This window comes from Coregonus lavaretus (assembly GCF_964263955.1).
Source record: "Coregonus lavaretus genome assembly, chromosome: 3".
Taxonomy (NCBI): Eukaryota; Metazoa; Chordata; class Actinopteri; order Salmoniformes; family Salmonidae; genus Coregonus; species Coregonus lavaretus.
The window spans coordinates 71,640,390-71,662,785 of NC_139990.1; the positions used below are offsets into that span (position 1 = coordinate 71,640,390).

Sequence of the window (22,396 nt, forward strand, 5' to 3'; positions counted from 1 at the left end):
TAATAGGGGGGGCAAGGTTGATTGTAGTTAAAGTTTCAGCATGTCCATGGGACACCTTTGAAGTGCTGCCCGTTTAAGCCTAGTGGGGTTTGCACTGCGGAGACGATGGCAGTAGCATGGGAAAGACATGGGTTTTGTGGTTCTGAGGGGAGCTGAGACGAGCGGAGAGCATGAATCACATCGCGCTTTGCTCGCCACCGCACCGCGGGTTCCGAAGACATGCCGAGCCCTGTCATCACCGGCTATCTATGGTGTTAGAGAAATTAGGGCCCATGAAGTGACACTGCACACGGTGGCTGGGACATTAAATAAAACACTAACTTATTCCTCTCCTGTAAACGTTTTCTACACGTGTTGTAGGGCCAATTTTTGTCGTCTTGCCCACGGTGGAGTTGGTTGCACATTCATCTCAATTATGCTTTTATTGCAGTTTCGCCATGTGTTTGATATGACGACGCCTTTCTTTCCCTCTCCTCTTTCCTCTCTCCCCTGCTTTCCACTCCCTTCTTCTTCTTCCCGTCTAGTCGGCAAGCCACATTGCTGCCAGCCCCAAAGTGAACGCCACAGTGAAAAAGTCCAATGTGAAGTATGCTGCTTGGGCCACCAATCAAATCAACCGAGCCTATCAGGTGAGTTACACCGAGACAGAGGGCAGGTGTCAACTTTAATTTTGGAAGCTACACCATTTACATTTTAGTCATTTAGCAGACGCTCTTATTCAGAGCGATTTACAGTAGTGCATACATTTTCATACTTTTTTTCGTACTGGTCCCCCGTGGTAATCGAACCCACAACCCTGCCGTTGCAAGCGCCATGCTTTACCGACTGAGCCACATGGGTCCTTTCCCACTTGCCTTTTCCACTTAACTGTTCCTATACAACAAGGGTAGTCAGCCCTGGTTCTGTAGTGCCACAGGTACTTTGTATTTTATTGAAAATTTCTGCTTTAGACCAGGTGAGATTAATCTAGCCAATCACTGTTGGTGAGGTTATTGGCAGAATTAGGTGTGGTGCCTAGGGCTGTTGTGGAGACCATATTCATCAAAACAGTATCATGCTTTTAAATCTCGCTGTTAGGCAAAAAATGTTGACCTCTCTGTGATGATCAATTTGAAGAAAGAAGTTTAACAACAGGTTGAAACTGAGTGAAAAACATTTTCGTTGTGGATGTTGTTTCAAAGTAGGGCTGTGGCTGTCACGAAATGTCGTCAGCCGGTGATTGTCAAGCAAATAACTGTCGGTCTCACGATAATTGACCGTTAATTAACATAAACACATTTAGCATCTCCTGGCTTCCACACACAGCCTACAACCCACTGATGTAGACCTTTGGAACATCTACATTTTTAAAAAGTCTATATCCTACACCTTCACAATAAATCCATTATTTATTTTTGACAGGTCTAAAGAAACATGATATGAAGAAAATGTAGTCTATTTCAGAAGAACAGAATAGTATTCCGTTTCATTATTTTCTATTATTTTATAGTATGAAGAATACAATTGAATAAAGCTGAATAAAATAGAAAGGATCTTTTCTCCAAATGATTTGAGGGAGTGCGCACATATGGCTATTCTGTGTTGAGCAGTTAAAGAAATAGGTCCTCCTATATGCTTAATTTAGAGTTATTAATGTAACTTTAGTTGTTCTACAAACGTTGGGCTATATGTTCTGATTTTTAATACATTTTAAGGCTGCATGATAAGTCACTTGAAAGGCATAAGCTCTGCTTTGTTTTTTGCGCAGGCTGTACACACTTCATCAGTCTCTATTTCACAATTTGAGAAGCATTTGATAATGCCATGAATTTCACAGCGGCATCCCCTTTGTGTGGCCATAATGCACCCTAAAAAAATCCATGCCTTCCCCCTGAGTGCTGCCTGCACCGATGCATCGCTCACTCACACGGCTCTCCATCACGTGATCGAGTCTTTCTCACAGGCTACAAGTGAAGACAGACACATCGGGGACGCACCTGCGTGCGTCCTTATCCAATTCCGAGGTGCATATTGAAGATATTGGAAGAACTGTCCACATTTACACATTTACATTTACTACTATCCCCCATAGTACAAAAGTTGCCCTATTCTGTGCGAGAAATAAATATTCCAAACATAGTCTGGGACAGTTGTGGGATGCGATAGATCCCAAATGTATACAACCACTAGCATAAAAAAAAAAGTGATAGGCTAATATTGTCACCTATCAGACTATTCTTGATTTAATCTTGTCTTTACATACATTTTCTACATTGTAAACTCAGCAAAAAAAGAAATGTCCTCTCACTGTCAACTGCGTTTATTTTCAGCCAACTTAACATGTGTAAATATTTGTATGAGCATAACAAGATTCAACAACTGAGACATAAACTGAACAAGTTCCACAGACATGTGACTAACAGAAATTGAATAATGTGTCCCTGAACAAAGGGGGGGTCAAAATCAAAAGTAACAGTCAGTATCTGGTGTGGCCACCAGCTGCATTAAGTATTGCAGTGCAACTCCTCCTCATGGACTGCACCAGATTTGCCAGTTCTTGCTGTGAGATGTTACCCCACTCTTCCACCAAGGCACCTGCAAGTTCCCGGACATTTCTGGGGGGAATGGCCCTAGCCCTCACCCTCCGATCCAACAGGTCCCAGACGTGCTCAATGGGATTGAGATCCGGGCTCTTCGCTGGCCATGGCAGAACACTGACATTCCAGTCTTACAGGAAATCATGCACAGAATGAGCAGTATGGCTTGTGTCATTGTCATGCTGGATGGTCATGTCAGGATGAGCCTGCAGGAAGGGTACCACATGAGGGAGGAGGATGTCTTCCCTGTAACGCACAGCGTTGAGATTGCCTGCAATGACAACAAGCTCAGTCCGATGATGCTGTGACACACCGCCCCAGACCATGACGGACCCTCCACCTCCAAATCGATCCCGATCCAGAGTACAGGCCTCGGTGTAACGCTCATTCCTTCGACGATAAACGCGAATCTGACCATCACCCCTGGGTGAGACAAAACCGCGACTCGTCAGTGAAGAGCACTTTTTGCCATTCCTATCTGGTCCAGTGACGGTGGGTTTGTGCCCATAGGCGACGTTGATGCCGGTGATGTCTGGTGAGGACCTGCCTTACATTAGGCCTACAAGCCCTCAGTCCAGCCTGTCTCAGCCTATTGCGGACAGTCTAAGCACTGATGGAGGGATTGTGCGTTCCTGGTGTAACTCGGGCAGTTGTTGTTGCCATCCTGTACCTGTCCCGCAGGTGTGATGTTCAGATGTACCGATCCTGTGCAGGTGTTGTTACACGTGGTCTGCCGCTGCGAGGACGATCAGCTGTCCGTCCTGTCTCCCTGTAGCGCTGTCTTAGGCGTCTCACAGTACGGACATTACAATTTATTGCCCTTGCCACATCTGCAGTCCTCATGCCTCCTTGCAGCTTGCCTAAGGCACGTTCACGCAGATGAGCAGGGACCCTGGGCATCTTTCTATGGGTGTTTTTCAGAGTCAGTAGAAAGGCCTCTTTAGTGTCCTAAGTTTTCATAACTGTGACTTTAATTGCCTACCATCTGTAAGCTGTTAGTGTCTTAACGACCGTTCCACAGGTGCATGTTCATTAATTGTTTATGGTTAATTGAACAAGCATGGGAAACAGTGTTTAAACCCTTTACAATGAAGATCTGTGAAGTTATTTAGATTTTTACGAATTATCTTTGAAAGACAGGGTCCTGAAAAAGGGACATTTCTTTTTTTGCTGAGTTTAGAATAATAGTGAAGACATCAAAACTATGAAATAACACATATGGAATCATGTATTAAACAAATCTAAATATATTTTATATTTGAGATTCTTCAAAGTAGCACCCTTTGCCTTGATGACAGCTTTGCACACTCTTGGCATTCTCTCAACCAGCTTCATGAGGTAGTCACCATGGAATGCATATCAATTAACAGGTGTGCCTTGTTAAAAGTTAATTTGTGGAATTTCTTTCCTTAATGTGTTTGAGCCAATCAGTTGTTTTGTCACAATGTAGGGGTGGTATACAGAAGATAGCCCTATTTAGTAAAAGACCAAGTCCATATTATGGCAAGAACAGCTCAAATAAGCAAAGAGAAACGACAGTCCATCATTACTTTAAGACATGAAGGTCAGTCAATCTGGAACATTTCATGAACTTTGAACGTTTCTTCAAGTGCAGTCGCAAAAACTATCAAGCGCTATGATGAAACTGGCTCTCATGAGGACCACCACAGGAAAGGAAGACCCAGAGTTACTTCTACCTCTGCTGCAGAGGATAAGTTCATTAGAGTTAACTGCACCTCAGATTGCATTTAGTGGGACTATCATTTGTTTTTCAACAGGACAATGACCCAAAACGCCTCCAGGCTGTGTAAGGGCTATGACCTGGCCTCCACAATCACCCGACCTCAACCCAGTTGAGATGGTTTGGGATTAGTTGGACCGCAGAGTGAAGAAAAAACAGCCATCAAGTGCTCAGCATATGTGGGAACTCTTTCATGACTGTTGGAAAAGCATTCCAGATGACTACCTCATGAAGCTGGTTGAGAGAATGCCAAGAGTGTGCAAAGCTTTCATCAAGGCAAAGCGTGGCTACTTGAAGAATCTGAAATATAAAATGTGTTTAACACTTTTTTGGTTACTACATGATTCCATATGTGTTATTTCATAGTTTTGATGTCTTCACTATTATTCTACAATGTAGAAAATAGTAAAAAATAAAGAAATACTCTTGAATGAGTACAGTGAGGGGAAAAAAGTATTTGATCCCCTGCTGATTTTGTACGTTTGCCCACTGACAAAGACATGATCAGTCTATAATTGTAATGGTAGGTTTATTTGAACAGTGAGAAACAGAATAACAACAAAAAAATCCAGAAAAACACATGTCAAAAATGTTATAAATTGATTTTCATTTTAATGAGGGAAATAAGTATTTGACCCCTCTGCAAAACATTACTTAGTACTTGGTGGCAAAACCCTTGTTGGCAATCACAGAGGTCAGACGTTTCTTGTAGTTGGCCACCAGGTTTGCACACATCTCCGGAGGGATTTTGTTCCACTCCTCTTTGCAGATCTTCTCCAAGTCATTAAGGTTTGAGGCTGACGTTTGGCAACTCTAACCTTCAGCTCCCTCCGCAGATTTTCTATGGGATTAAGGTCTGGAGACTGGCTAGGCCACTCCAGGACCTTAATGTGCTTCTTCTTGAGTCACTCCTTTGTTGCCTTGGCCGTGTGTTTTGGGTCATTGTCATGCTAGAATACCCATCCACGACCCATTTTCAATGCCCTGGCTGAGGGAAGGAGGATCTCACCCAAGATTTGACGGTACATGGCCCCGTCCATCGTCCCTTTGCGGTGAAGTTGTCCTGTCCCCTTAGCAGAAAAACACCCCCAAAGCATAATGTTTCCACCTCCATGTTTGACGGTGGGGATGGTGTTCTTGGGGTCATAGGCAGCATTCCTCCTCCTCCCAACACGGCGAGTTGAGTTTATGCCAAAGAGCTCGATTTTGGTCTCATCTGACCACAACACTTTCACCCAGTTCTCCTCTGAATCATTCAGATGTTCATTGGCAAACTTCAGACATGCCTGTATTTGTGCTTTCTTGAGCAGGGGGACCTTGCGGGCACTGCAGGATTTCAGTCCTTCACGGCGTAGTGTGTTACCAATTGTTTTGCTTGGTGAGTTGGTCCCAGCTGCCTTGAGATCATTGACAAGATCCTCCTATGTAGTTCTGGGCTGATTCCTCACCGTTCTCATGATCATTGCAACTCCACGAGGTGAGATCTTGCATGGCGCCCCAGGCCGAGGGAGATTGACAGTTCTTTTGTGTTTCTTCCATTTGCGAATAATCGCACCGACTGTTGTCACCTTCTCACCAAGCTGCTTGGCGATGGTCGTGTAGGTCTACAATCTTGTCCCTGACATCCTTGGAGAGCTCTATGGTCTTGGCCATGGTGGAGAGTTTGGAATCTGATTGATTGATTGCTTCTGTGGACAGGTGTCTTTTATACAGGTAACGAGCTGAGATTAGGAGCACACTCTTAAAGGGAGTGCTCCTAATCTCAGCTTGTTACCTGTATAAAAGACACCTGTCCACAGAAGCAATCAATCAGAGATTAGGAGCACTCCCTTTAAGAGTGTGCTCCTAATCTCAGCTCGTTACCTGTATAAAAGACACCTGGGAGCCAGAAATCTTTCTGATTGAGAGGGGGTCAAATACTTATTTCCCTCATTAAAATGCAAATCAATTTATAACATTTTTGACATTAGTTTTTCTGGATTTTGTTGTTGTTATTCTGTCTCTCACTGTTCAAATAAACCTACCATTAAAATTATAGACTGATCATTTCTTTGTCAGTGGGCAAATGTACAAAATCAGCAGGGGATCAAATACTTTTTTTCCCTCACTGTAGGTGTTCTAAAACTTTTGACCGGTAGTGTAAATGCATATTTAATATAACTATTTTCTGCCATAAGGGGTGATATATGTTGCTTATTTAGGCATTGACAGTTAAACATGTAATAAGCAGTTCCTTGCTCTGCATGTGCGGGCTCTGTCGGGAGAGTGGAACCCCGCTGAGCCACTAAAGCCCACGTCTTGACACACTCAGCGCTGTCTTTCCCTCCTGGAGTGCTGGGAGGGTTTCCACCACAGAGGTTAGTAGTAGTATGGGTGTTGGGTCTCTAACACGTTGGGTGTTGATTAATCAAGAACACTTAACTGTGTTAGTTTTCCAACACTGTGGGTGGTGTCAATCAGTCAGTCAGGCACACTTTACAATGTTACACTCAACACTGTGGGTGTGGAATATTTATTCACATTTTAAGTGTTTCTATTTGGTGAGTAAATGCACAAGGGAAAATACCATGTGTGTTTGGTCTCCACTCTCAGACAGAGCCAGAGCCACACCCTTATCAGCCAGGGAACAGGAAGAGGCTACCGGCGGGCCCAGCCAGCAACCTGTTGGGCTGTGTTTGTTTTAAGTTGCCTGGTAATGGCAGGGGCAGCAGAGCAGCGGGACCCCACCCTGCGTGTGAGAGGAAAAATGACAGGGCGCAAGGTTGACTTTTTTTCTCCTCCTTTTTAAATGGGTCCTGGGCTATTTGAAAGGGAGCCGCTGTGGATCATTGTGGGCCTCCGCAGGGCTGGCCTGGCTGCTGTGTGCTTGTGCTGACTGATTGATGGGGGCATTAAAGGGCTGCTCGTGTCAGCCATCCCGCTTTTATGACCCGCTGTACCTGGTGATTGTCATACCTCAGTACGAGAAAAGGCAGCAGGTGAGTGGTGTTGTGGGAGCAGACGTCACAATGGGGTCAAAGCGACTGGGGCAAGGCCGTTAAAAATGTTACTACTGAAAACGGAAAGACAGGGCCCGGCAGGGAAATTAAACAGAGTGACTCCTACATAGTCACAAGCAGGTAAGATCTTTTTATGTCTATATAGTATCAGAAAGAGCAGATTATGCTGTTTCCAAATCACCTATCCTTGCCAAACAACTTAACAATTACCCATTGGGTCGACATGAACTTTGATAAAGGCAGCCCTCTGCACCTCTATGATTCAGAGGGGTTGGGTTAAACGCACAAGACACATTTTGGTTGAATGCATTCAGTTGTGCAACTGACTAGGAAATGTCTTGCGTATTTAACCCTACACTTTCCCTATTTTAGAGTATAACTTTTTGGCAGAATTACCACGATTACATGCGCTCCCCATTTGCACTAGGGATTAATATTTTCCTTGAAAATCTACCGAGTTTCAATACCGGGAATAATTCATAGTTATCAGATTTGGTTGGAGGGAAGGTTGTGCCAAATCCTGTCATTTGTAAGGAACCCAGAGTAGAGGAACCCGATGGGTTATCAGAAAAGTACCCTGGAGAGTTCCCAGTGTGTGCTAGTTTTGAGGAGGATGTCAGCGATCCCACCATGGTCGATCTGTCCGAGACGTTTATGGGTGATCCTGATTTCGGTAAACCTCCTGAGTTGACCTCTCCTTTGAATACTCCAAAGATGAGAGAGTTTGTAGGACCACTGAAGGAAGAGAAGGTCCCTACAGTTGACACTTTGATGTCTAGGAAGCAGCTGATTTCGGAACAGAGTAAATATGTTTCCCTCTCCCCTCTTTTTGCTGAGATATGTCAAGAGGCGGAGTTTGATGAAGTTAGTGTGCGTTACTTTGACAGAGATGGTATTCTAATGAGGATATGGAGTTCTCGTGCCACTTCTGGGCAAGACGATTGGCCCAGTGTATCTGAAATTGCAGTTTCAGTTACGCTTCAACAAGAGATACTGAGGTTGGCTCACGATGGTAGTATGGCAGGCCATCTTGGGGTCAACAAGACGTATGACTGTATCTTGGATAACTTCTTCTGGCCTGGTCTGAAACAGGATGTTTTGTCTTACTGTAAATCCTGTCGCGTTTGCCAGCGGACGGGTAAACCGTACCAAGCTGTACCGGTTGGACCTTTGCAACCTATTCCTGCTTTTGACAAACCTTTCAGCAGGGTTTTGGTGGATTGTGTTGGTCCTTTGCCCAAAGCAAAGAGTGGTAACCAGTTTCTCTTAACCATCTATTTATTGAACTGCATTGTTGGTTAAGGGCTTGTAAGTAACCATTTCACGGTAAGGTTGTATTCGGGCATGTGACAAATAAAATATGATTTGATTTGATCATGTGCGCTGCCACTCCTTTACACTAAGGAAAATCACAAGAGGAAAGTTGGTATGTATATTACAGGAGTTTCCCCTTGAAATCAGACATGTCTGTGGTAAGGACAACTTGGTTGCTGATTGTCTTTCAAGGGTGGGCATTCAATACGTTTTGTGTTTAGCCAGTGTGTAGCCCTGGCTCACAATTTATTTTTACTGCACATTTTGGAGATGAGTTTTGTTTTGGTTGCGCTCGTTCGAAGGGGACGAGAGTTATAGAAGCGTATGTGAGTTTTACGAAAACTTGCGAGTTTTGGGCAACTATAGAAAGAAAAATAGAGGTGGCTGTTTTGTCTTGTATTTAATTGTTGACAGCCAGTAGTGGCAATGTTTATATTGGAGAAGTCGACGCATTTAAGTAGTGATTAATTTAAGTTGGTTATGTTGTGCAATGGAAGTTGTTTTCTGTTGGTGGTGAGAGAACTTGTCCAACAAAAATATAGGATATATTTGTTGTCTTAAGGGGGAAGGTGTTACAGGTTTTGGTTTTTCCATTAATGTTATGAGGTTGGACTTTAGCACGTATAGCTCGTTAGCACGCAGGGCGTATCGATTGATGTCACGTCGTTAGTCAATATGTGTTACACCTGTTTTGGTTTGCTTCCTGTCTAAGTTTGTTGTGGATTTTTCTTTTGTTTGCCTCTTAGTGGGCAAATGTAGTGGGGTGCTCATGGTGGGTGTCTTTTAGGTCCCAGTTGTTGTTGCTATGCAACTTTCAGTGGAGACCCAATGAGTGTCTTTTAGAACCCCTCCTAAAACTGCACCTGTTTTGTTTTAGTTGTTGTCAGTGACTCTTTGGTAGTTCCCCCTTCTGTTTGAGCGACTTTTTTGGTTTTCTTGCTGGGTAACGTAACAAATAGTCCCAGTATATAAATCAAGATATGGTCACTATGCCAGTGACCAAAATTACATTATTGTGAATTGCGAAACAGGCCGTTCATAAATTCCGAGCATTATCATGTTCCTCAATTAATTCAGCACATTTTAGCAGTAGGCTGTCTCGACAGGCGCTCAGGACGCACAGAGTGTATCCTGGAAATAGCTTTGTCGAATCATAGCTCTCGTATGGGCAGCAAGTACGAAACGGTGCACAATCTTTTATAGCCTATGGTGTAGGGGTTTCCTGTAGGGTTTATTAACTGCATTCGGGGTGGCACGTGCAGTCAGGCAGTGTCAATTATGCGTGTGCTTTGAATTTATGGCGACTTTGTGTGAAGTTAATATGCTAGGCTAAAGGCTTCCATGCGACAACATGTTTGGATAATGTGCTATTACATTTTTGGTAAACTGCTGCTGTGTATTTTGTAGAATTGCATTAGTGTCAACATTGGGGGAAAATGTTGTAATGTCCCGTGTCGTGTCATTTTAGTTTTTTTCAGGAAATGTGAAGTGTTCCCGGGACAGTCCCTAGCGTGCATTCGCAACAATTAAAGCACAGTAATATATTTAAACTCAAAATATGCAATTCTGTTCTTTTGAAATGCATTTTCATTCATAATGTTCCTTAAGATCTGTCCTTAACAAATTAATAATGAATGATCTTTGACGGTTTGATAGATTTTAACACTTGAATTGTGGCGTTTTAGTGGTTTTTCGTTTGTACATATACCCTACAGTTACATAAACTAATGAAATATAGACAGTGGAGCCATATTTTTTTCGGTCATTGATTAGTCTTTCTCGAGTTGGATTGTTCGAGTTCAGGGCTGGAGTTAATACAGTCCCCTCACCTTAGGCAAGCGAGATAATTGGCTGCCTGGCTCTGTGGTTGGGGATAATGGGACATTAGGGAAGCACACAGCAAAACGCGCTGACCGTCATCAACTCCCCCTCACCCACACCACACCGCCCCCACACCACCGCTTTAATACATCTGCATGAGTCACACTCGGAAATTACTTCTTTGCCAAAGGTACATTTTCACCAAGTTCCCTCTCTATGACACACTCTGAAAACACAGTTTTACCCCATATGGAAACATCATATTGGATATGCATGTGTGTGCATACAGTATATCAACAGGTTCATAAATGGTTGACAGCAAGCCCCACCTCACTATTCCGATAATAATGGATTGTATTTATATAGCCTAATGCTTTTCCAGGTTCTCCAAGTGGCAGCGCTTTACATTTGTATGGTGGGAAACTCACCTTGTCTAATGTGGATTTGTATTAGAATATACACATTTACTGTAAAGCACTCTGCTATTTAGCAAAACTGGTAGAAGCCAGATAAAGAGGGTTAGGGTTAGCTTGGGATTGAATGTTGGTCTATAATGAGGAGCCAGAGCATCTCCGGAGACCCATCGCTCATTCCTGAGGACAGGCCGAATATGCCCCTCTCTGTGTCCAGCCAGAAATGGCACATCAGCCATGTGGGAGAAAGGAACACAGTCTCTGTTTCAGCACAGGGGGTTAATGTGGTTTTCATAATGCTTTTATTGAGAAAGGGCCAAAGATATCCTCCGCTGCGCTGCTCTGACTTGTCTGTGTGCTCTCCGCCCAGCTGCAGATGTTGCCTTACAAACACACACCAACCCTGCTCTCAAGTCTTAGGACGCTTTCCCCGACGCTGCTGTCCCTGTGCCCAAATAGCAGTTATTGTAATGGGAATGAGGCGTAGTCTACCGCACAACTCACTAATGCCAAGTGCCTGTGGTTGTTGTTGCAGGGGGGCACATGTCCTAACTCCTAGCCTAGCGTGGCTAAATTAGGTTCTCTGTTAGTCTCTGTAGTTTGGGGACAGGGCCGAGAGGAGAGTTCCGATAATAGCAGGGCTGATTGTGGTTTAATTGGGAGATGGAGAGGTCTGAGTGGCTGTGTGTGTGAGTCACAGAGGAAGTCCAGTCTGGCCCGTGGACACACATACACAGAGGGAGAGAGTGGGGCAGAGAGAGAGGGGGGCAGAGATTAGGAGCAGTGGTTTATGGGGCTGTTTGGGGCTGTCCAGACGTGCGGCCGTGAGACAATGAGTCATCAGGACATCCTGGCCCTCCCTCTCTCTCCTCTCCCCCTCCTCACACACAGACACACAGCTCTTTTGCAACAGGCCAGGAACATCCCTGACTCCAGGTGGTGCTTCTCTTCTCTTTGCCCCGTTAGTCACTCTGGAATTGCCCATGGCCAGTCTGTCTTCATCATGGTGCTTCATGTGTTTCTGTCAGGTTATCATTCTAGGTTTGTCAGGCTGCTGATGTGACATTCCAACGTTGCCCCATTATGCTGGTTTTGTGGAGTTTATATACACTGAGTATACAATACCTTAAGAACACTTGCTCTTTCCATGACATAGACTGACCAGGTGAATCCAGGTGAAAGCTATGATCCCTTTTTGATGTCACCTGTTAAATCCACTTCAATCAGTGTAGATGAAAGGGAGGAGACAGGTTAAATAAATATTTTTAAGCCTTGAGACAATTGAGACATGGATTGTGTTTGTGTGTCATTGAGGGTGAATGGGCAAGACAAGATTTAAGTGCCTATGAACGGGGTATGGTAGTAGGTGCCAGGCATAACGGTCTGTGTCAAGAACTGCTACGCTGCTGGGTTTTTCACGCTCAACAGTTTCCCGTGTGTATCAAGAATGGTCCACCACCCAAAGGACATCCAGCCAACTTGACACAACTATGGTAAGCACTGGAGTCAACATGGGTCAGCATCCCTGTGGAACGCTTTCGACACCTTGTAGAGTCCATACCCGGACGAATTGAGGCTGTTCTGAGTGCAACTCAATATTAGGAAGGTGTTCCAAATGTTTGGTATACGCAGTGTAATTTAGTCTGTTGTCTGCAGATTGAACTGTTTTGACCTGATGTGGTGAAGCGTGAGATAGGGCTATGAGGTTATCGTGACACTGAGTGTGCGATAGAGTGTGTTGGCTTGGCTGGCTCTCCCTCAGCCAGCCCTGTGCTTTGGCCTCTTTAAAGATGTGATGAGCTGATGTTTTCTCTCTTCTCTCTCTGTCATGCAGCTGGCCGGTCGCGGGACAAAGGAGAACAAATGCTCCGTGAAGGCCGTGGAGGAGATGCTGGAGTCCATGCAGATCACCATGTCCTAAGCCCCACCCCCAACTACATGGCTCAACAAGGCAGCTCTGTTGGCTCAGAGCTGTGCACCCTCCATTCCCCTACCCCCTCCAGGCTCGACCACCACCACCCCTATCCTCCCCCTGATGATTTAGAGCAGGGCTGTGTCTGAAATGACACCCTACGCCCTACATAGTGCCCTTTATAGTGCAGTACTATTAACCCGAGCCCTATCTGAGCAAATATAGTGGACTATATGGGATACATGGGGTGACATTTGAGACATAGGCCAGGTAGAGGATGCTCCCGCATTGAGATCAGGGACTGAGATGTGAGTAGAGAAGAGAGTGGCTGTAATAAATGCTAATATAAAGAGAGGGCTTGGACAGGTCCGTCTGTATGCAGCTAGGCCCTCCGAGATTTCCTTATGTCTGTAAATGAAATGAAACGTTTTTATTTTGTAACTATTGTTTTTTTCTCTGTCAGTCCATCCAGATGTCTTAATAAAGGTTTGAATTGTTCGCAGTCTGGAGCAAATCTTCTCATTTCAGTGGGTTGGTCTTTGGGATTTTCCTGGGGTCTATTTTGTTTTTGTGTATAGGACCAATCTTTCTTATCAGTACATTGGCTCAACTGATAATGTTAACGGCAGATTCATTACTTTTATGATAATGATGATAAAATCCTCTCTCTGTAAGCTTTCTCTGATCTTATGGTGTTTGAGCTCCAGCCACTCTACCCCACCAGTAGCAACAGCAGAGCAATCAGCAACACTAGAGCTGTCTGCTTTAGCCATTATCCAGTGAGCGGGAGAGAAGCGTTCTCATTAAATGAACAGCAGCAAGGCTAAAGGCCTTTGCTTCTCACACTGGATCCAGCTGGGAATCCCGCCCTTCAATTACCCAGACACCATAAGGGCTCTGTAACTGCAACGCGTGGCGGCGCGGCAGAACACCTCTGTCATTTCAGTTTAGGGAGACCCAGAGCACACGGACTGGCGGCCAGTAATTAAAACACAGACAAATCAAATTCATGAATCTGGGAACATTTATAAATGAGGGGGGAAAAATAGATGTTAATGCAGTGAAAAGGAGGTCTGGTTTCCTTATACCACACTCATTTGTGATTGTCGGATCCGGGCTGGTCCAAATGAATGTCTTGTTTCTCGCTCACCCGTGCAGGGTCAGCTGGTACTTAGATCGCTTTTTGTTTATTAAGTCGCAGCAATTGTCTCATAATTTCACTCGCAGACTGATGGAAAAGTTGAGCGTTGAGTTTATGGCCTTTTTTGGACAGCTTTAGGATTTAAAGAGGTCGCGGAGCTCAAAGCTGAAGTGGAGAAAGCCGTTTTTAATACCATGGTCAGTGTATGATGTGTCTGCATTTGATTTTGCACACCAATCTGGCAGAACCAATGAAAGCCAAGGGACTTTTTCTGAGCATAAACTGATAGTGGTTACTTTTACAGGAATTACTGAATGTAAATTACGCATTTGAAGAGCAATGAAGGATGTTTAATTTGAGAGAGGATGTAATTTACTTGCCAACCCAGGCAATTAGGCCTGTTCTTGTGGAGAAGGTAATTAAATGCCTGTAAATGGTCCATAAAGGCTGATTTGTCAATCATAGTGATGTGTGAATGATCAGTTCAAGGCATTGACATGTAGACACTGTCCAATAGTGTCTGATGCAATAGTGCCATCTGTAGTCTGGAGGTAGAATTGAGATTCTGGGAGTTCAAGGAAGAAGTTCAGAGAATATGGAGTTATGAGCATCTCAGAATGCAAGGTTACATTCTTTCATCAGATGTTCTTTCCTACACATTATCATACGATTGAAGTGATAGCCTATCTTGATAAACATCATGATAAATTACACACCCATGGATATGGAAAGGGTCTAATTAATAATAAGTCTGTCAAAAGACAGAAATAACATCACGCATAAAGGAGGTACCTAATCATGTATAAATGCACTCCCACCAGGTCAGTTGCCGTGTTCACTTGCTAGTCGGAACTAGGAAACTGAAATTTCCGACTTGCTAACTGGTTAAACGTGTATAACTACAACCAGGTAGCAAGTTGGAAATTTACACGTTTCCTAGTTCCTACTAGCACGTGAATGCGGCAGGTCTTTTATATGCAAGTGTCTTAGGCTGCGTTTCCACTGGCAGCCCAATTCAGATTTTTTGCCCAATTCTGGGAAAAATACCAATTAGTGGAAAAAGATCGGAATTGGGCTGCCTGTGTAAACGCAGCCTTATAGTCCTTTTCTGTTTGTTTTTTCAAATACTTTCTTCTCAGTCCAATCATGGTAATGTACATGTAGTCAGCTTCAGTCCACTGCTATGCACCACACACACACACAGCAGTGTGAAGATCCCCAGACAGACCAGCAGCAGGAAGGGAAACCCAGCCTGCCCTAAACTGTTGGCTCTGCTCAGGGGGTTACAAAGTGCAGTGGATTAGCCATTAGTGTTGCCTGTAATCCCTTATTCCCAAAGAGATTAGCCTGAAGAGGGCTTGCTAGTGTCTAGAGGCTCTATTGGATCCAGGCTCCACGGTGGTCAGGTCAGCTGAAGTGGATAAGGCTCTGTGATGAGCTTACACTGTGATTTAGCCGTCCTCGGCCAGAACATCAGTCAAGATCTTGATGATATGTGAACTCCGCTAGCCACAGATTGGACGTCTTGATCGGGAGCGAGAGACACGATTGGAATACCTCCAGAAAATAAATCCTGAACCATGTCAAACATAAAACCTTTTCTTTCATATTTTTTTTTTACCAAAGAAATCCACGCATTAAATCATATTGCTGCCAGGCTTGGAGAGAAGGAAAAAATGTATATGTCATCATTAATGTGAACAATGAGTATGAGTGGATGTTCTCTGTCATGCGACGCCGTAGAAGGTGTTGACTCTGGAACCGGGGCGAAAGCCGGGCCAGGGTGTGGAGGATGAGCAGGGGCCGGCCCCATCCATGGTGCGGACTGGAGAGAAGTTTCCCAAGGTGGTAGTGGAGTGGGTGGACGGGGGAACCCATCCGTCTCTTTCTGTTTTGGGGGGGAATAGAACAGGATGGGAGTGCTAAAGATGGATGAGACATGCGGTGCTAAATCCTGCCTTGTCTAGTCACAGAGCGAGGTGATGAAAGTGTTTGGTTCGGAGCGGAGACCAACAAGTATGGATCGCTCAAACAACACCTGACACAGTGGAGAGATTTTACATTTACGTCATTTAGCTGACGCTCTTATCCAGAGCAACTTACAGTTAGTGCATACATTATTATTTTCACACTGGCCCCCCGTGGGAAACGAACCCACAACCCTGGCGTTGCAAACGCCATGCTCTATCAACTGAGCTACCTCCCTGCCTGCCATTCCCTCCCCTACCCTGGATGACGCTGGGCCAATTGTGCGCCGCCCCATTGGTCTCCCGGTCGCGGCCGGCTACAGCAGAGCCTGGATTCGAACCAGGATCTCTAGTGGCACAGCTAGCACTGCGATGCAGTGCCTTAGACCACTGCGCCACTCGGGAGACACTATGTCAGGGGCTCGTCTGCCAGACACACACATGCCCACAGATGCAGATGGTATCTAAATAAAAGGTGTCATTGTTGTTACTCAATTTAAATGTGAGCAAAATTATATCACTTTAGTAAATTATTTTTAAAGGGTCAATGATCTTAGATTTGAGCATCTGTGGCCTACGAAAATCCTCAATTACCTAAAATGTGTCATTGGTGTTACCGTCCTTAGTGTTACTACGCCTACTGGTGGCACAATGTTATCATGATGGTACATTTTATGTAAAGTCATTAAGCTGCCATATTAGTTTAGAATGAGAAGGAAGATGCACCCAAATACATTTAAATAAATAAAAAACATGCCCAAATGCCATCGCAGTTCAAGAATGACTTTTTCCTATAAAGCTATTCAATGATTTATCAGTACGGACCAAGATTCCACAGGCTAGCGTGTCTAAATCAGGCCTATCATGAAGATCAAAAGCAGTATTTTATCTTGAGGTCCTGGTCTACTGATGTGGTCAGATCCCTGTTACCTGCATGAAAGGGCTTCAACCCCCTTTGAAAAGAGCATGTTGCTCCTGAAAACTCAACAAAAAGGACTGCTTTCAATCTATTGCTCTGAGCCATAAATCTATGAATATTAGCTCCACCACAATAAATTCACGCCCATTTATGCACGTGTTTACACACAGATACACTTGAAAAGTAAACTGTAACTTATTGTGATTTCAAGTAACTTTGTTTTTCAGGGTGAAATACATTTGACGGAAAATCTGTTTTGACAACCAGAGACCCTCCAGTTTCATGCCATGAAAACATAGAGTTGGGTTCAGAATTGAGAACATTTCTCATTCAACTAGTTGAGACGGAATCTATGCCACACAGCATCGTTTTGACATTAATAAAGAATATGGTTATTTTCAGTATAAAAGATAGGTATCACATAACTTTCCACATCGGAAAAGAAGAGATTGCTATTGCATAATATGAAACTGTGAGGTCAATTGGCAAATTCCAGAATGCTAACCTTTCTCTTGCTGCACAATGTCTCCTTTCAGAACCCTGCCAGTTCTCAGATTCTGAACAAACTGAGTTTACTCTCAAAGGGCAATGATGCTGGGAAATAGTTTTCTCTCAAGGCAAAAGGACAACTCATAGCCAGTGTGTATGTGTGTGCGTGCACGTGTGTGTCTCTGTGTGCGTGTGTGGTAATTTCTGAGATACTGTGAGCTTTGCATTGGGAAATGAGACATTGCTCTGAACACAGCTCATCTTCCAGGCCACTTGACCATGAGGCTCCAGACTGCTGCCGTCTCCTTCCAGCCAGGGGATCTTCTGTGGCCTCTAGAGGCCTGTCTCTGCTCTGGTCTGGTCGATGGGCCCTGCATCGGGCTCCACATGGCCGTGGTGGTGGGTTGGCCATCCACATGCCGAGCCCGAGCAGCATCCTGTCTGCCCACTCCGTCACAGCACATGGCATGTGTCGAATTAGAGAGAGAGCGAGAGAGAGAGAGAGAGAGAGAGAGGCAGGCTGCTGGCTTCAGTAGACAGTTGTTCTTTCCAGCCCAGGCTTCGCAGACCACAAATCCCCTCTCAGAGCGTCTTCTCAGCCAGAAGGCATGCGGCTTACCCCACAAAAGGCCTAAGACCTAATTACAAAAAAGAAGGAAAAAGCAGGATCGGCTACTGATTGAGCTTCCTGGGTGAACATTGCTGGCAACCACAGGGATATTTTAAAATGGGAAGATGGCGAAGTCAAGAGAGTTGAGGATAGAGAGAGAGGTTTCTGCAACCGACAACACTATGAATAGCGCCCTCAAGCCGTTACATGTTTGCTCGCCAACATGGTGGGTGTTTTGTGTTTCAGACACCTTGCCAGTGTTTAAACTCACAACAGAACACAACACAGCCAGGTAGGTAGGTATGGGTAACATATCTTTAACTGCTTCAACAATGCTTGAGTCAAAGGAGTTCCAGGGCTGTGTGCCAGACCTCATTCCTTATTGCAACAATGGGACAGGAATTGTTCTCCATATTTCCCAAATTTCTCCTTTGATGTGAACACTTCCTTTCTAGGGCTTTGATTTCACTGTGACAGCTGTACTCAGGACCCACACGTCGCAGGCCTCGCCTGCCTGCCTCCATCATGTCTCAGCCTTCTCCTGTTTTTTTTGGTCATCTTTTTAACCATTTTTTTTTGGCCTCAATAGCTCACTGAAGTAACCCCCATCCCTGGAAATGTGAGTATTGTTATTTTCATTACAATAACATGTTTCTTCTTTTTCTAATCTCTAAAACCATCAACACTGTTATTGATGGCGTCCACATGGGCTCGTGAGGATCTGTGTACACGCATGGCTTGACTTATCATTAGTCTGGTTAGACCTCGCCTCATGGAAGAGATCCAAACTCCTCCACAGTCTCTAGGGGTAATTGGCCACTGCTAATTCCCAACAATGATAATTGGGAAACATGGAAGGGTTTAAGACAAACCCCAAAGATCTCGTCTGAGCAGACAGACTCACTCCTCTTTTGTGTGATTTGTGTATCGGTTGAAATTGAAGATCCAGATTGACTGTACATCTGCAGGACAAACTGTGGAGAGCTTAGGCTGACAGAGCGGTTGGTCGCTTCGACTGTGATGAATTCACCCACTCCCCCAGTCGGTGTATGGTGTAAAATTGATTCACTCTGTTACTGTATTGCATGCTAAGGTTGCCAGATATATTCTGTTGGATACATATTTGTCAGGGAATATATATAAAGTAGCAACTAACATTCCTTTCTCGCTCTCTGCTCTCTCTGATATCTGCTTCTGAGAGAGGATGAGCTACTCTGATTGAGGTGACATACAATCATATTTATTTTTGGGCTGACAAGATGAACAGCTGAGCGGCGAGTGTTGGGAGATGAAGATTCTTTTAAAAGTGTTGTTAATGCTGTGTTTGTACGCACATTCACACACACACTCACACACACACACACACACACACACATTATCCTCCCAGTAAACTTGGCAGGCGGCAGATGCTACCATCTGTTTGTGGGGTGAGTCAAGGTAATAGTGATGGGTTCCACTCAGTCTCTATCTCCAAGACAGTAGTAGGGACTCTTCTCTTCCTTCCACAGCCTTAACCAGAATTACGCACTGGGGCAGGCTGCCACTGCTATTACTAATGAAAGCAAGGGCTCTTAATTATTTTGCTGCACATGGAAACTTCACAGCTTGTTGTTGTCTAGCGTTTTATGATTGGAGATAAGATTTATTTAGTTTTAAGATGTGCTCTTAACTTAGGACATGTTATATTATTTAAGAAGTTTGTTCTCATCATAAACACTCATACTATATTGCGCACTCACTACTTTGACCAGGGCCCACGGGGCTCTTTTGACCAGGGTCATTTTGGACTAAACCAAGGTCACCATACAGCTAAATGCAGGAACTAATGTCATTGGTATAATTGAACATTTATATCCCACAACATCAAAGCTGTCTTTGTTTTAAGAATTTAAAAACAAAACTTGCTTTTGAAAAGACAATCAAAAGGTGTGTGTGTGTGTGTGTGTGTGTGTGTGTGTGTGTGTGTTTGTGTTAGTGCTGAGAAATTAGTGCTTTTTGATGAGGTCTGTTCTGTTTCGGTTCGATTACAAACAAATAACGGTTTTCGAATTCGATAATTTAAAAAAACATGAAATGCATTCTGATTTTTTTAAAATGGAAATCTCAAAGCTAAAAACAGTGAACATTCAATTGCCAAAAAAATATTCCATTGTATCTGTCAGGTCCACACTGGGTAGTGATCAATAGAAAAATAGGACATCACTATGAAATAATCCAATATTTCAGTTGTGTATGTGTTCCCCATACTGTACTGTCTTTAGTCATCCTATTTAGCTAGCCTGTCTAAGTATACTGCAGAACTGTCTGACCAAATCATTTAACTAGTTCTTCAGAGTAGATGAGGTCCACTTTCACCAACTGTCTCTGTCCCTCTCGTAGTTGTGTTGTGTACATTCCTCTGTCATGTGGTCTGTGTGTATCTAACCTAACGTAGCAGGTGTAAAAGTGTACCCACCCGTCCAGAGATCTGTATATAGTGACAAGATGCTCATGTCTATGCCCCTAACAATGGGAGTCGTTGTCCTGTGTGAGCGATATTCAAACCACCTCCAGATACATTAGAAAGCTGTTATTGTGATATGAAGATAAATAATTCTGCCTCTGACATTTAAAAAAATATATATATAAAAAACAAAAACAAAAAAAACACTCATACTACTCTAAAACTTCCATCATACTATTGTTGTCGTGCCGACTGGGTGTGCAAAATCTTTTATGCATATGTTGTCTTCACAAAATCATTTTCCTTTTCCCTCCTATTTCCAATTACTTTTTATGAACTGCTGATCGAGAATGTTCTGTCTGGAAATGATATTTTGGTCTTGGGAAATATAAGGGGAGAAAAATAACATATTTATAGAGAGAAAAATAATATAGCAGGTCCAAAGAGAAAGGTTAGCCATATGTGAGCCAGTAATAGAAAGGCATTAGAAAAATGAAATGAAATAACTTATTTTATGAGTTGGGTCCTCAACCAAATGAACGCTTTAAATCATTGGCCAGAAAATGAATATAAAAAGCATTCAAAGTAATTATCAATGGCACCCTTTCATAGACACAATTGTGTTCAACCAGACTCTGTAGACTCACATAACGAATACTAATCATGCACAGACACTACAAAATATCTATCCAGGCATATTCTTAGTGGCACTAATGATACTTGTTAAATGGAGTTGAAATGAACAGAAAAAAAACCAAAACAAGTGGATGCTATGCAAGTATGCAGCTGAGTTATTAGAAAATAATTCAGAGTTGGACTTCAATACTTGTTTGAGATGACCATTTATTTGATCATTTGTTATCGTACTACAGGATTTCTCATTAGTTTGAATGAATGTATGTATTATGTATTATTTTCACAAGGGGTGTCTATTGTGAAACGTGGAACATTGAAATTAGCATTAAAAAAATCTCAGGTAACATTTAACATGGAAGATGGAACATTGGAAAATCACCTAAATCGAAGCATTGATGTATGATGCCTCACATTTACTGTGGTGGCAATTCCATCCCTTTAAGCAATCATTAACTATGATTCAAAACATAAGTGGCAATGAGTCATAAATTCAATGTCATATTTTTAAGCGATATCATCACGTGGCCTTGAGATAACATTACACAACTGAAACCGCTCTGGTTGGGGAAGCTGTGCATTCAGCACATCCAGTGGAGCTTCGATGTCACCACAATGAATCTGAAGAGGAGATTGAGTTCTCCTTAAAATTCTGCATGGTCCAGTAACTTTCCCTCTCACCCCAGGCAATTGAGCTCAACTCGGTCCAGCTCAATCCAGCTCGATACTCAGCATGCTGAGGAATGTTCAGCATAAAGTTAACTTCTAAACCCAACACGTGAGCAGGGGCGTAGGAACGACTCTGACCTGGGGTCCGGGGGTCACACATTTTGCTAAAGGTTTTATATGCTAATTTCTCTTGACTTTTGATAAAAGGATACAGACAAAAATCTGCAAATGTACAAGGTTAAGAGGGGGCTTGCAGAGGGGCACTTACTCTGGTACAGTCCAATCAGTCTTATGACCATTCATTTACATTTATGTAATTTAGCAGACGCTCTTATCCAGAGCGGCTTACAAATTGGTACATTCACCTTATAGCCAGTGGGATAACCACTTTACAAAGTTTTTTTTGGGGGGGGGGGGATGAACGCAATGCCCTCGTTTGGGTGTAGGGACTGATCAGAGCCTGAAGGTACGGAGGTGCCGTTCCCCTCACAGCTCCGTAGGCAAGCACCATGGTCTTGTAGCAGATGCGAGCTTCAACTGGAAGCCAGTGGAGTGTGCGGAGGAGCGGGGTGACGTGAGAGAACTTGGGAAGGTTGAACACCAGACGGGCTGCGGCATTCTGGATGAGTTGTAGGGGTTTAATGGCACAGGCAGGGAGCCCAGCCAACAGCGAGTTGCAGTAATCCAGACGGGAGATGACAAGTGCCTGGATTAGGACCTGTGCCGCTTCCTGTGTAAGGCAGGGTCGT

The 22,396-nt window shown here is 43.8% G+C and overlaps 1 protein-coding gene across 1 annotated transcript in view; it reads left to right on the forward strand.

Annotated features, from left to right (window-relative positions):
* Nucleotides 1-13,274, forward strand: part of LOC311122458 (ER membrane protein complex subunit 2) — an 81,017-nt gene extending 67,743 nt beyond the window's left edge. Inside the window, exons 10-11 of the mRNA XM_084158066.1 lie at nt 525-629; nt 12,699-13,274. Coding sequence (XP_084014192.1) covers nt 525-629; nt 12,699-12,785 — 192 coding nt within the window. The 3' untranslated portion in view covers nt 12,786-13,274. The remainder of the gene's footprint in view (nt 1-524; nt 630-12,698) is intronic.
* The last annotated feature ends 9,122 nt before the right edge of the window (nt 13,275-22,396 follow it).